Source organism: Drosophila serrata, unplaced genomic scaffold (assembly GCF_035046125.1).
Source record: "Drosophila serrata isolate PLE 108 unplaced genomic scaffold, ASM3504612v1 contig_240, whole genome shotgun sequence".
Taxonomy (NCBI): Eukaryota; Metazoa; Arthropoda; class Insecta; order Diptera; family Drosophilidae; genus Drosophila; species Drosophila serrata.
Window position 1 is genome coordinate 2,242,632 of NW_028257138.1, and position 15,588 is coordinate 2,258,219.

Below are 15,588 nucleotides of genomic sequence, written 5' to 3' on the forward strand. Positions count from 1 at the left end.
AGCTTATAAAGCAGTGAAGGAGTCATTTCCGACCCTATAAATCATATATATTCTTGATCAGCATCAACAGCTGAGTCGATCTAGGCATGTTTGGAGGAAATCGAAATTTTTACCAGTTTTTCCATTTTTGCAAAAAACGATAAGGGGTTACATCATTAAAATTGTCAAAAAATTCAATTTTCTAACATTTTAAATTGAGTATGCAGATTTATTAACCTACTAAAAACTAGCATAGAAAAACTTTCCGAATTGAAATTAATGCGTTTTTAGCTTAGTTATGAGTTTTTTTCAATTTGATTTTTAGGAAAAATTGGTATAAAAATGTAATAAATACCTACTCAACGAATGGGATTATAATTTCAGTTATTTCCATTTACAAAATCCTTACTCTGAGTATGCAAATTTGTTAACGTGGTAAGAACTAGCTCGGGACAGCTTTCCGAATTAAAATGAACCCATTTTTGGCTTTGTTATGAATTTTTTAAAATTTGATTTTTATAAAAAATTGGCGTACAAATAGATAAAATATGGTATTAAAATTTTAGTCAGAAGCTTATAAAGCAGTGAAGGAGTCATTTCCGACCCTATAAATCATATATATTCTTGATCAGCATCAACAGCTGAGTCGATCTAGGCATGTTTGGAGGAAATCGAAATTTTTACCAGTTTTTCCATTTTTGCAAAAAACGATAAGGGGTTACATCATTAAAATTGTCAAAATATTCAATTTTCTAACATTTTAAATTGAGTATGCAGATTTATTAACCTACTAAAAACTAGCATAGAAAAACTTTCCGAATTGAAATTAATGCGTTTTTAGCTTAGTTATGAGTTTTTTTCAATTTGATTTTTAGAAAAAATTGGTATAAAAATGTAATAAATACCTACTCAACGAATGGGATTATAATTTCAGTTATTTTCATTTACAAAATACTTACTCTGAGTATGCAAATTTGTTAACGTGGTAAAAACTAGGTCGGGACAGCTTTCCGAATTAAAATGAACCCATTTTTGGCTTTGTTATGAATTTTTTAAAATTTGATTTTTATAAAAAATTGGCGTAAAAATAGATAAAATATGGTATTATAATTTTAGTCAGAAGCTTATAAAGCAGTGAAGGAGTCATTTCCGACCCTATAAATCATATATATTCTTGATCAGCATCAACAGCTGAGTCGATCTAGGAATGTTTGGAGGAAATCGAAATTTTTACCAGTTTTTCCATTTTTGCAAAAAACGATAAGGGGTTACATCATTAAAATTGTCAAAAAATTCAAATTTCTAACATTTTAAATTGAGTATGCAGATTTATTAACCTACTAAAAACTAGCATAGAAAAACTTTCCGAATTGAAATTAATGCGTTTTTAGCTTAGTTATGAGTTTTTTTCAATTTGATTTTTAGGAAAAATTGGTATAAAAATGTAATAAATACCTACTCAACGAATGGGATTATAATTTCAGTTATTTCCATTTACAAAATCCTTACTCTGAGTATGCAAATTTGTTAACGTGGTAAAAACTAGCTCGGGACAGCTTTCCGAATTAAAATGAACCCATTTTTGGCTTTGTTATGAATTTTTTAAAATTTGATTTTTATAAAAAATTTGCGTAAAAATAGATAAAATATGGTATTATAATTTTAGTCAGAAGCTTATAAAGCAGTGAAGGAGTCATTTCCGACCCTATAAATCATATATATTCTTGATCAGCATCAACAGCTGAGTCGATCTAGGAATGTTTGGAGGAAATCGAAATTTTTACCAGTTTTTCCATTTTTGCAAAAAACGATTACATCATTAAAATTGTCAAAAAATTCAATTTTCTAACATTTTAAATTGAGTATGCAGATTTATTAACCTACTAAAAACTAGCATAGAAAAACTTTCCGAATTGAAATTAATGCGTTTTTAGCTTAGTTATGAGTTTTTTTCAATTTGATTTTTAGGAAAAATTGGTATAAAAATGTAATAAATACCTACTCAACGAATGGGATTATAATTTCAGTTATTTCCATTTACAAAATCCTTACTCTGAGTATGCAAATTTGTTAACGTGGTAAAAACTAGCTCGGGACAGCTTTCCGAATTAAAATGAACCCATTTTTGGCTTTGTTATGAATTTTTTAAAATTTGATTTTTATAAAAAATTTGCGTAAAAATAGATAAAATATGGTATTATAATTTTAGTCAGAAGCTTATAAAGCAGTGAAGGAGTCATTTCCGACCCTATAAATCATATATATTCTTGATCAGCATCAACAGCTGAGTCGATCTAGGAATGTTTGGAGGAAATCGAAATTTTTACCAGTTTTTCCATTTTTGCAAAAAACGATAAAATTGTCAAAAAATTCAATTTTCTAACATTTTAAATTGAGTATGCAGATTTATTAACCTACTAAAAACTAGCATAGAAAAACTTTCCGAATTGAAATTAATGCGTTTTTAGCTTAGTTATGAGTTTTTTTCAATTTGGTTTTTAGGAAAAATTGGTATAAAAATGTAATAAATACCTACTCAACGAATGGGATTATAATTTCAGTTATTTCCATTTACAAAATACTTACTCTGAGTATGCAAATTTGTTAACGTGGTAAAAACTAGCTCGGGACAGCTTTCCGAATTAAAATGAACCCATTTTTGGCTTTGTTATGAATTTTTTAAAATTTGATTTTTATAAAAAATTGGCGTAAAAATAGATAAAATATGGTATTATAATTTTAGTCAGAAGCTTATAAAGCAGTGAAGGAGTCATTTCCGACCCTATAAATCATATATATTCTTGATCAGCATCAACAGCTGAGTCGATCTAGGCATGTTTGGAGGAAATCGAAATTTTTACCAGTTTTTCCATTTTTGCAAAAAACGATAAGGGGTTACATCATTAAAATTGTCAAAAAATTCAATTTTCTAACATTTTAAATTGAGTATGCAGATTTATTAACCTACTAAAAACTAGCATAGAAAAACTTTCCGAATTGAAATTAATGCGTTTTTAGCTTAGTTATGAGTTTTTTTCAATTTGATTTTTAGGAAAAATTGGTATAAAAATGTAATAAATACCTACTCAACGAATGGGATTATAATTTCAGTTATTTCCATTTACAAAATACTTTCTCTGAGTATGCAAATTTGTTAACGTGATAAAAACTAGCTCGAGACAGCTTTCCGAATTAAAATGAACCCATTTTTGGCTTGGTTATGAATTTTTTAAAATTTGATTTTTATAAAAAATTTGCGTAAAAATAGATAAAATATGGTATTATAATTTTAGTCAGAAGCTTATAAAGCAGTGAAGGAGTCATTTCCGACCCTATAAATCATATATATTCTTGATCAGCATCAACAGCTGAGTCGATCTAGGAATGTTTGGAGGAAATCGAAATTTTTACCAGTTTTTCCATTTTTGCAAAAAACGATAAGGGGTTACATCATTAAAATTGTCAAAAAATTCAATTTTCTAACATTTTAAATTGAGTATGCAGATTTATTAACCTACTAAAAACTAGCATAGAAAAACTTTCCGAATTGAAATTAATGCGTTTTTAGCTTAGTTATGAGTTTTTTTCAATTTGATTTTTAGGAAAAATTGGTATAAAAATGTAATAAATACCTACTCAACGAATGGGATTATAATTTCAGTTATTTCCATTTACAAAATACTTACTCTGAGTATGCAAATTTGTTAACGTGGTAAAAACTAGCTCGGGACAGCTTTCCGAATTAAAATGAACCCATTTTTGGCTTTGTTATGAATTTTTTAAAATTTGATTTTTACAAAAAAATTTGCGTAAAAATAGATAAAATATGGTATTATAATTTTAGTCAGAAGCTTATAAAGCAGTGAAGGAGTCATTTCCGACCCTATAAATCATATATATTCTTGATCAGCATCAACAGCTGAGTCGATCTAGGAATGTTTGGAGGAAATCGAAATTTTTACCAGTTTTTCCATTTTTGCAAAAAACGATAAGGGGTTACATCATTAAAATTGTCAAAAAATTCAATTTTCTAACATTTTAAATTGAGTATGCAGATTTATTAACCTACTAAAAACTAGCATAGAAAAACTTTCCGAATTGAAATTAATGCGTTTTTAGCTTAGTTATAAATTTTTGTCAAATTTGATTTTTAGGAAAAATTGGTATAAAAATGTAATAAATACCTACTCAACGAATGGGATTATAATTTCAGTTATTTCCATTTACAAAATACTTTCTCTGAGTATGCAAATTTGTTAACGTGATAAAAACTAGCTCGGGACAGCTTTCCGAATTAAAATGAACCCATTTTTGGCTTTGTTATGAATTTTTTAAAATTTGATTTTTATAAAAAATTGGCGTAAAAATAGATAAAATATGGTATTATAATTTTAGTCAGAAGCTTATAAAGCAGTGAAGGAGTCATTTCCGACCCTATAAATCATATATATTCTTGATCAGCATCAACAGCTGAGTCGATCTAGGCATGTTTGGAGGAAATCGAAATTTTTACCAGTTTTTCCATTTTTGCAAAAAACGATAAGGGGTTACATCATTAAAATTGTCAAAAAATTCAATTTTCTAACATTTTAAATTGAGTATGCAGATTTATTAACCTACTAAAAACTAGCATAGAAAAACTTTCCGAATTGAAATTAATGCGTTTTTAGCTTAGTTATAAATTTTTGTCAAATTTGATTTTTAGGAAAAATTGGTATAAAAATGTAATAAATACCTACTCAACGAATGGGATTATAATTTCAGTTATTTCCATTTACAAAATACTTTCTCTGAGTATGCAAATTTGTTAACGTGGTAAAAACTAGCTCGGGACAGCTTTCCGAATTAAAATGAACCATTTTTGGCTTTGTTATGAATTTTTTAAAATTTGATTTTTATAAAAAATTGGCGTAAAAATAGATAAAATATGGTATTATAATTTTAGTCAGAAGCTTTTAAAGCAGTGAAGGAGTCATTTCCGACCCTATAAATCATATATATTCTTGATCAGCATCAACAGCTGAGTCGATCTAGGAATGTTTGGAGGAAATCGAAATTTTTACCAGTTTTTCCATTTTTGCAAAAAACGATAAGGGGTTACATCATTAAAATTGTCAAAAAATTCAATTTTCTAACATTTTAAATTGAGTATGCAGATTTATTAACCTACTAAAAACTAGCATAGAAAAACTTTCCGAATTGAAATTAATGCGTTTTTAGCTTAGTTATGATTTTTTTTCAATTTGATTTTTAGGAAAAATTGGTATAAAAATGTAATAAATACCTACTCAACGAATGGGATTATAATTTCAGTTATTTCCATTTACAAAATACTTACTCTGAGTATGCAAATTTGTTAACGTGGTAAAAACTAGCTCGGGACAGCTTTCCGAATTAAAATGAACCCATTTTTGGCTTTGTTATGAATTTTTTAAAATTTGATTTTTACAAAAAAATTTGCGTAAAAATAGATAAAATATGGTATTATAATTTTAGTCAGAAGCTTATAAAGCAGTGAAGGAGTCATTTCCGACCCTATAAATCATATATATTCTTGATCAGCATCAACAGCTGAGTCGATCTAGGAATGTTTGGAGGAAATCGAAATTTTTACCAGTTTTTCCATTTTTGCAAAAAACGATAAGGGGTTACATCATTAAAATTGTCAAAAAATTCAATTTTCTAACATTTTAAATTGAGTATGCAGATTTATTAACCTACTAAAAACTAGCATAGAAAAACTTTCCGAATTGAAATTAATGCGTTTTTAGCTTAGTTATAAATTTTTGTCAAATTTGATTTTTAGGAAAAATTGGTATAAAAATGTAATAAATACCTACTCAACGAATGGGATTATAATTTCAGTTATTTCCATTTACAAAATACTTTCTCTGAGTATGCAAATTTGTTAACGTGATAAAAACTAGCTCGAGACAGCTTTCCGAATTAAAATGAACCCATTTTTGGCTTTGTTATGAATTTTTTAAAATTTGATTTTTATAAAAAATTGGCGTAAAAATAGATAAAATATGGTATTATAATTTTAGTCAGAAGCTTTTAAAGCAGTGAAGGAGTCATTTCCGACCCTATAAATCATATATATTCTTGATCAGCATCAACAGCTGAGTCGATCTAGGAATGTTTGGAGGAAATCGAAATTTTTACCAGTTTTTCCATTTTTGCAAAAAACGATAAGGGGTTACATCATTAAAATTGTCAAAAAATTCAATTTTCTAACATTTTAAATTGAGTATGCAGATTTATTAACCTACTAAAAACTAGCATAGAAAAACTTTCCGAATTGAAATTAATGCGTTTTTAGCTTAGTTATGAGTTTTTTTCAATTTGATTTTTAGGAAAAATTGGTATAAAAATGTAATAAATACCTACTCAACGAATGGGATTATAATTTCAGTTATTTCCATTTACAAAATACTTACTCTGAGTATGCAAATTTGTTAACGTGGTAAAAACTAGCTCGGGACAGCTTTCCGAATTAAAATTAACCCATTTTTGGCTTTGTTATGAATTTTTTAAAATTTGATTTTTATAAAAAATTGGCGTAAAAATAGATAAAATATGGTATTATAATTTTAGTCAGAAGCTTTTAAAGCAGTGAAGGAGTCATTTCCGACCCTATAAATCATATATATTCTTGATCAGCATCAACAGCTGAGTCGATCTAGGAATGTTTGGAGGAAATCGAAATTTTTACCAGTTTTTCCATTTTTGCAAAAAACGATAAGGGGTTACATCATTAAAATTGTCAAAAAATTCAATTTTCTAACATTTTAAATTGAGTATGCAGATTTATTAACCTACTAAAAACTAGCATAGAAAAACTTTCCGAATTGAAATTAATGCGTTTTTAGCTTAGTTATGATTTTTTTTCAATTTGATTTTTAGGAAAAATTGGTATAAAAATGTAATAAATACCTACTCAACGAATGGGATTATAATTTCAGTTATTTCCATTTACAAAATACTTACTCTGAGTATGCAAATTTGTTAACGTGGTAAAAACTAGCTCGGGACAGCTTTCCGAATTAAAATGAACCCATTTTTGGCTTTGTTATGAATTTTTTAAAATTTGATTTTTACAAAAAAATTTGCGTAAAAATAGATAAAATATGGTATTATAATTTTAGTCAGAAGCTTATAAAGCAGTGAAGGAGTCATTTCCGACCCTATAAATCATATATATTCTTGATCAGCATCAACAGCTGAGTCGATCTAGGAATGTTTGGAGGAAATCGAAATTTTTACCAGTTTTTCCATTTTTGCAAAAAACGATAAGGGGTTGTTACATCATTAAAATTGTCAAAAAATTCAATTTTCTAACATTTTAAATTGAGTATGCAGATTTATTAACCTACTAAAAACTAGCATAGAAAAACTTTCCGAATTGAAATTAATGCGTTTTTAGCTTAGTTATGAGTTTTTTTCAATTTGATTTTTAGGAAAAATTGGTATGAAAATGTAATAAATACCTACTCAACGAATGGGATTATAATTTCAGTTATTTCCATTTACAAAATACTTTCTCTGAGTATGCAAATTTGTTAACGTGATAAAAACTAGCTCGAGACAGCTTTCCGAATTAAAATGAACCCATTTTTGGCTTTGTTATGAATTTTTTAAAATTTGATTTTTATAAAAAATTGGCGTAAAAATAGATAAAATATGGTATTATAATTTTAGTCAGAAGCTTATAAAGCAGTGAAGGAGTCATTTCCGACCCTATAAATCATATATATTCTTGATCAGCATCAACAGCTGAGTCGATCTAGGCATGTTTGGAGGAAATCGAAATTTTTACCAGTTTTTCCATTTTTGCAAAAAACGATAAGGGGTTACATCATTAAAATTGTCAAAAAATTCAATTTTCTAACATTTTAAATTGAGTATGCAGATTTATTAACCTACTAAAAACTAGCATAGAAAAACTTTCCGAATTGAAATTAATGCGTTTTCAGCTTAGTTATAAATTTTTGTCAAATTTGATTTTTAGGAAAAATTGGTATAAAAATGTAATAAATACCTACTCAACGAATGGGATTATAATTTCAGTTATTTCCATTTACAAAATACTTACTCTGAGTATGCAAATTTGTTAACGTGGTAAAAACTAGCTCGGGACAGCTTTCCGAATTAAAATTAACCCATTTTTGGCTTTGTTATGAATTTTTTAAAATTTGATTTTTATAAAAAATTGGCGTAAATATAGATAAAATATGGTATTATAATTTTAGTCAGAAGTTTATAAAGCAGTGAAGGAGTCATTTCCGACCCTATAAATCATATATATTCTTGATCAGCATCAACAGCTGAGTCGATCTAGGCATGTTTGGAGGAAATCGAAATTTTTACCAGTTTTTCCATTTTTGCAAAAAAACGATAAGGGGTTACATCATTAAAATTGTCAAAAAATTCAATTTTCTAACATTTTAAATTGAGTATGCAGATTTATTAACCTACTAAAAACTAGCATAGAAAAACTTTCCGAATTGAAATTAATGCGTTTTTAGCTTAGTTATGAGTTTTTTTCAATTTGATTTTTAGGAAAAATTGGTATAAAAATGTAATAAATACCTACTCAACGAATGGGATTATAATTTCAGTTATTTCCATTTACAAAATACTTTCTCTGAGTATGCAAATTTGTTAACGTGATAAAAACTAGCTCGAGACAGCTTTCCGAATTAAAATGAACCCATTTTTGGCTTTGTTATGAATTTTTTAAAATTTGATTTTTATAAAAAATTGGCGTAAAAATAGATAAAATATGGTATTATAATTTTAGTCAGAAGCTTATAAAGCAGTGAAGGAGTCATTTCCGACCCTATAAATCATATATATTCTTGATCAGCATCAACAGCTGAGTCGATCTAGGAATGTTTGGAGGAAATCGAAATTTTTACCAGTTTTTCCATTTTTGCAAAAAACGATAAGGGGTTACATCATTAAAATTGTCAAAAAATTCAATTTTCTAACATTTTAAATTGAGTATGCAGATTTATTAACCTACTAAAAACTAGCATAGAAAAACTTTCCGAATTGAAATTAATGCGTTTTTAGCTTAGTTATGAGTTTTTTTCAATTTGATTTTTAGGAAAAATTGGTATAAAAATGTAATAAATACCTACTCAACGAATGGGATTATAATTTCAGTTATTTCCATTTACAAAATACTTACTCTGAGTATGCAAATTTGTTAACGTGGTAAAAACTAGCTCGGGACAGCTTTCCGAATTAAAATGAACCATTTTTGGCTTTGTTATGAATTTTTTAAAATTTGATTTTTATAAAAAATTGGCGTAAAAATAGATAAAATATGGTATTATAATTTTAGTCAGAAGCTTTTAAAGCAGTGAAGGAGTCATTTCCGACCCTATAAATCATATATATTCTTGATCAGCATCAACAGCTGAGTCGATCTAGGAATGTTTGGAGGAAATCGAAATTTTTACCAGTTTTTCCATTTTTGCAAAAAACGATAAGAGGTTACATCATTAAAATTGTCAAAAAATTCAATTTTCTAACATTTTAAATTGAGTATGCAGATTTATTAACCTACTAAAAACTAGCATAGAAAAACTTTCCGAATTGAAATTAATGCGTTTTTAGCTTAGTTATGAGTTTTTTTCAATTTGATTTTTAGGAAAAATTGGTATAAAAATGTAATAAATACCTACTCAACGAATGGGATTATAATTTCAGTTATTTCCATTTACAAAATACTTACTCTGAGTATGCAAATTTGTTAACGTGGTAAAAACTAGCTCGGGACAGCTTTCCGAATTAAAATGAACCCATTTTTGGCTTTGTTATGAATTTTTTAAAATTTGATTTTTATAAAAAATTGGCGTAAAAATAGATAAAATATGGTATTATAATTTTAGTCAGAAGCTTATAAAGCAGTGAAGGAGTCATTTCCGACCCTATAAATCATATATATTCTTGATCAGCATCAACAGCTGAGTCGATCTAGGAATGTTTGGAGGAAATCGAAATTTTTACCAGTTTTTCCATTTTTGCAAAAAAATGCATTAAAATTGTCAAAAAATTCAATTTTCTAACATTTTAAATTGAGTATGCAGATTTATTAACCTACTAAAAACTAGCATAGAAAAACTTTCCGAATTGAAATTAATGCGTTTTTAGCTTAGTTATGAGTTTTTTTCAATTTGATTTTTAGGAAAAATTGGTATAAAAATGTAATAAATACCTACTCAACGAATGGGATTATAATTTCAGTTATTTCCATTTACAAAATACTTACTCTGAGTATGCAAATTTGTTAACGTGATAAAAACTAGCTCGAGACAGCTTTCCGAATTAAAATGAACCCATTTTTGGCTTTGTTATGAATTTTTTAAAATTTGATTTTTATAAAAAATTGGCGTAAAAATATGGTATTATAATTTTAGTCAGAAGCTTATAAAGCAGTGAAGGAGTCATTTCCGACCCTATAAATCATATATATTCTTGATCAGCATCAACAGCTGAGTCGATCTAGGAATGTTTGGAGGAAATCGAAATTTTTACCAGTTTTTCCATTTTTGCAAAAAACGATAAGGGGTTACATCATTAAAATTGTCAAAAAATTCAATTTTCTAACATTTTAAATTGAGTATGCAGATTTATTAACCTACTAAAAACTAGCATAGAAAAACTTTCCGAATTGAAATTAATGCGTTTTTAGCTTAGTTATGAGTTTTTTTCAATTTGATTTTTAGGAAAAATTGGTATAAAAATGTAATAAATACCTACTCAACGAATGGGATTATAATTTCAGTTATTTCCATTTACAAAATACTTACTCTGAGTATGCAAATTTGTTAACGTGGTAAAAACTAGCTCGGGACAGCTTTCCGAATTAAAATGAACCCATTTTTGGCTTTGTTATGAATTTTTTAAAATTTGATTTTTATAAAAAATTGGCGTAAAAATAGATAAAATATGGTATTATAATTTTAGTCAGAAGCTTATAAAGCAGTGAAGGAGTCATTTCCGACCCTATAAATCATATATATTCTTGATCAGCATCAACAGCTGAGTCGATCTAGGCATGTTTGGAGGAAATCGAAATTTTTACCAGTTTTTCCATTTTTGCAAAAAACGATAAAATTGTCAAAAAATTCAATTTTCTAACATTTTAAATTGAGTATGCAGATTTATTAACCTACTAAAAACTAGCATAGAAAAACTTTCCGAATTGAAATTAATGCGTTTTTGGCTTAGTTATGAGTTTTTTTCAATTTGATTTTTAGGAAAAATTGGTATGAAAATGTAATAAATACCTACTCAACGAATGGGATTATAATTTCAGTTATTTCCATTTACAAAATACTTTCTCTGAGTATGCAAATTTGTTAACGTGATAAAAACTAGCTCGAGACAGCTTTCCGAATTAAAATGAACCCATTTTTGGCTTTGTTATGAATTTTTTAAAATTTGATTTTTATAAAAAATTTGCGTAAAAATAGATAAAATATGGTATTATAATTTTAGTCAGAAGCTTATAAAGCAGTGAAGGAGTCATTTCCGACCCTATAAATCATATATATTCTTGATCAGCATCAACAGCTGAGTCGATCTAGGCATGTTTGGAGGAAATCGAAATTTTTACCAGTTTTTCCATTTTTGCAAAAAACGATAAGGGGTTACATCATTAAAATTGTCAAAAAATGCAATTTTCTAACATTTTAAATTGAGTATGCAGATTTATTAACCTACTAAAAACTAGCATAGGAAAACTTTCCGAATTGAAATTAATGCGTTTTTGGCTTAGTTATGAGTTTTTTTCAATTTGATTTTTAGGAAAAATTTGTATAAAAATGTAATAAATACCTACTCAACGAATGGGATTATAATATCAGTAATTTTAATTCGTAAAAATTTTACACTAAGTATGCAGATTTGTAACCCTAATAAAAAGTAGCATGGGAATGCTTTCGAAATTAAGTTTTCTGAGTTATAGTATAACATAAGAAATGGACAGGTATTGATTGACAGACTAATTTTATTATATAATAACTTGTTTAAAGGGTTAAAACAAAATATAAAATTCTCGATATTAATATGTAGTATCTTATATTATTATTTTTTTAATATGTTATATTTCTATTATTCTTTTTTTCAGTGTGGGAACTCGACTAACCGCTTCGCCTGAATATGTTCGAGATGGCCACGAATGGATGCAGTCGGACATTGGCGGCGGCAGCTGCCTAGAAATCCCGGGGACCGTGCTGAGCGAAAACGAGAAACGGAAACCATAAACCTAAAACCGAAACCGAGACCTCAGACTGGAAAATAATGCACAGCAGCAGGAATAGCGGGGATTGAAGTTGACAACACTTCGGGACACACACCACACACACGCCACACACACCCAAAACACAGAGGAGAAGCATCGGTTGAAAGCATTTTTGGTCGGAGTACAATGGTCATCCAGTGCACATGTGATTGCAACTGCAGTGATAGTAGAGACAACCGGAGCCTCATCTCCTGCCTGATCCCGGGCAGAAGCCAGCCCCTCAAGTGGGGATCGTCGGCCGGCGGCGATGTCGATAACGGATCATCGGAGGAGCATCATCACCGGACCCCATACTACCGCCGCCTCTCCAATACCTCATCGGCGCTCTACGGCAGCTGTCCCCAGTTACTGCCCCCCAGCACCAGTGGAGGAGTCTCTTCTACTCCCGCTGCTGCTGCTGCTTCTGCTGCCCATCCCCCAGCAGCCTGCCTGCAGCGCCTGCTCCGGAACCCAGAGGCGGAGGAGCGACAGTACTCGAGTCTGGTGAGGCCCAAGCAGCGGAGTCCCGTGCTGTGCAACAAATGTGCGCTGTGACGAAGATACAATCTGAGCTGTGAGCATCCCAAAGCCTCTGCCAAACAGCAGCAGCAGGGTCCTGACCAGCAGGACCAGAGCCAGCAGGGAGAACAGCGGGAGGATCCGCAGGATCTGCAGGAGACGGCGCAAGGCCAGGCTGCGGTTGAAACGCAGCGATATTTGTGTCACGAGTGTCGCTTCAATAACCAGCCACTGGCCTGGTGGGTCTCCTGTCCACGGCTCTCCACTGTCCAAGCGAAAATGCAGTCCTGTCACGGTGGCGGAGGAGGAGTGGGAGGAGGAGTGGGAGGAGGAGTGGGAGGAGGAGCTGGTGGCACACCACCACCGCCTGCCGCCCTACCCAGATTTCCCAGCAAACGGCATTGTGAGAATTTTGGCAGCTACGCCACATTGCCCACCATTGAGCAGCAGTCACAACCGATGCCCCACTGCAGCCGACACGGCGTCCTGGGTGGTTCCGGCGTAATGCCCGTTCCGCCGCCACCTCGCTACGCCAATCCCAATTTGAATGGCTGCTGTTACATGTACAATCCCGTGGCCACCACCCACCAGAGCCACCTCCAGCCGCAGCAGCCCCATCCCCAGCTCCAGCACCACCATCCCACCCACCAGTATGCCCCGCAGTACTGCCTCTGCGATAATTGGTACCATCAGCCGCAGCATCAGCATCAGCATCCGCATCAGCAGCAACAACAGCAGCAGCAACACCTCCAACAAAGGAGCAAGCCTCTGGTGGCCAACGGCGGCTGCTATTTTGGTAGGTACTTACACTCCCCGGAAAGCAGCGCAGAAACTTAAAAGGAAGTAGCCATAAATTAAGGTCTAATTTAAAAAAAGCGGGTGCATAAGGAGCCTTCTTTAGTGGCGAATTTATTTGGTCAATTTGCGTGAAAATATTTTCGAAAAAGTGATAAAAGGAGATACTTAGCTAAGAGGAATTCTTAAAGAGGTTTACATGGTGAAGAGCTCTTAAATTTAAATGGTTATGATTCATTTCTGAGAGAAAGCAAATGTACTATTATTATTGTATAAAATAAGTTATCAAAATAACAATAAAACAATGCATATCTTAGGCTTGGATGCTGTACTCTGCAGATTAGGTCCCGCAGGTCTTCTCGTTGGGTGCGTCCTGAATAGTCCAGTGGCCAGATAAATTCGTCAGTTGATCCTAATAAGAAATATAAATTGTTTCTTAAAAAACAGCAAGAGAATAATAAAGTTTTTAAATTATTTAATTATATTCCACGTGAAACCATAAATTTACACCACTTCGTTGCTAATACCTCTATCCCATAAATTTCCATATGGGAAACTAGAATTTTCTTGAAATTCCAGGCCAATTAAAGTGGCTAATAAAAATCACATGCTTATTTGTTTTCGTGTATCGTGATGAGCCAGGCAAGCAGCCAGGCAGGCAGGCAGGCAATTGGGTCCATCATTTAATCAGCTCGCAATTGTTTTTAGGCTACGAGCCCCACCAGAACGCCACCCCGCACACCATCGCCCACCCCAGCCACATAACGGACGAGGAGGACTCGGCATTTCCCGGCCTGCCGGATCGGGAGTTCCATCTACTGCATCGGAATATACCGGCCTTGCGACGCACTGGAGTGGACACGACACGCATTAGACAGGTGAGAAATGTGCCCCCTTGTGTTTTTAGTGTGCCTGTCAAACTGTAATTGCCGTCGTCCTTTGTACTTGCAGTACTTTTATCCTGACGGCGGCTGGGGCTGGATCATCTGCGGTGTGTCGTTTCTGGTCCACATCCTGACCACCGGACTGCAGCTGAGCTATGGCCTCTTGTTGTTCTATGCCGTTCAGTATTTGCATAATACCAGTGGCGTAGGTAAGTCAGAGGAAGGAGAGGAGAGGATCCTTAATCGGAATCACCGAGTCCTGGGGCCTTTTCTTGTTTCCCACACACATTTTCCTATGGCTTCTATCTCTCTCGAGTAATCAAAATGTTTGCCAGCAAATGCAAATATTTTAAATTATCCCCCATGTTGTTTGTAGGTGTGGACTTTTGCATAAATTTTCGCATTTGCACTTGACACTGCGGACATCATTTTTTGGCTGGAATAGTGTCAAAAGTGCTGTTTGTTTGTGTTGGAGTTAACCATAAATTGCAAAGTGTTAATATTGCACTATTTTATACGGATTTCCGGAGTTTTGCATATTTTCCATAAATGCCTCTTGTATTTATTGCTGATTTTTGTGCCACAAAGTGTAAATGTAAATATATTTTTGAAATATTTTTAATGCGGTTTTATGGGGAATGTAAATTGGATAAAAGGTGAATCTCTGTTGCAACCTATATGTAGCAATAAATATTGAAATAATAAATCAAACAAGTGTTTCACACTTCACACACATAAAACACTTGTAAAATAGGTTGTCGTGTTAATTGTGGGACATTTTTTTACAAGTGTTTTTATGTACTAAGTTGAATTTCGAATGTAAAATGGATAAATATAGGAAAATATATATTAAACAATTAAATTTCATTATGCTTTAACTAAACTAATAGTTCAATTATTTGTTAGTAAACCTACTTTCCTATTTATTTTAAAATCCATAAAGTTTTTGTGTTTCTTGCTAAGTGTGGTTTGGTTCCCTATTAATGTTGCAATATTTAATGATAGACCATTGAAAATTCTATAGTTTCACAAGACTCTCTTATTTAATTGATTGATCCCGTAAACTGTAAGCCTGTGAGCCTGGTTAACACACTGTTAAATCCCCATTAAGAC

At 31.5% G+C, this 15,588-nt stretch overlaps 1 protein-coding gene across 2 annotated transcripts in view; it reads left to right on the forward strand.

Annotated features, from left to right (window-relative positions):
* LOC110178214 (uncharacterized) overlaps positions 1-15,588 on the forward strand; it is a 65,540-nt gene that overhangs the window by 42,558 nt on the left and 7,394 nt on the right. For both annotated transcript variants that reach the window (XM_086830487.1, XM_086830488.1), the window contains 3 exons: positions 12,125-13,592; positions 14,300-14,469; positions 14,543-14,684. In XM_086830487.1, coding sequence (XP_086686613.1) covers positions 13,076-13,592; positions 14,300-14,469; positions 14,543-14,684 — 829 coding nt within the window. In that variant the 5' untranslated portion in view covers positions 12,125-13,075. The remainder of the gene's footprint in view (positions 1-12,124; positions 13,593-14,299; positions 14,470-14,542; positions 14,685-15,588) is intronic.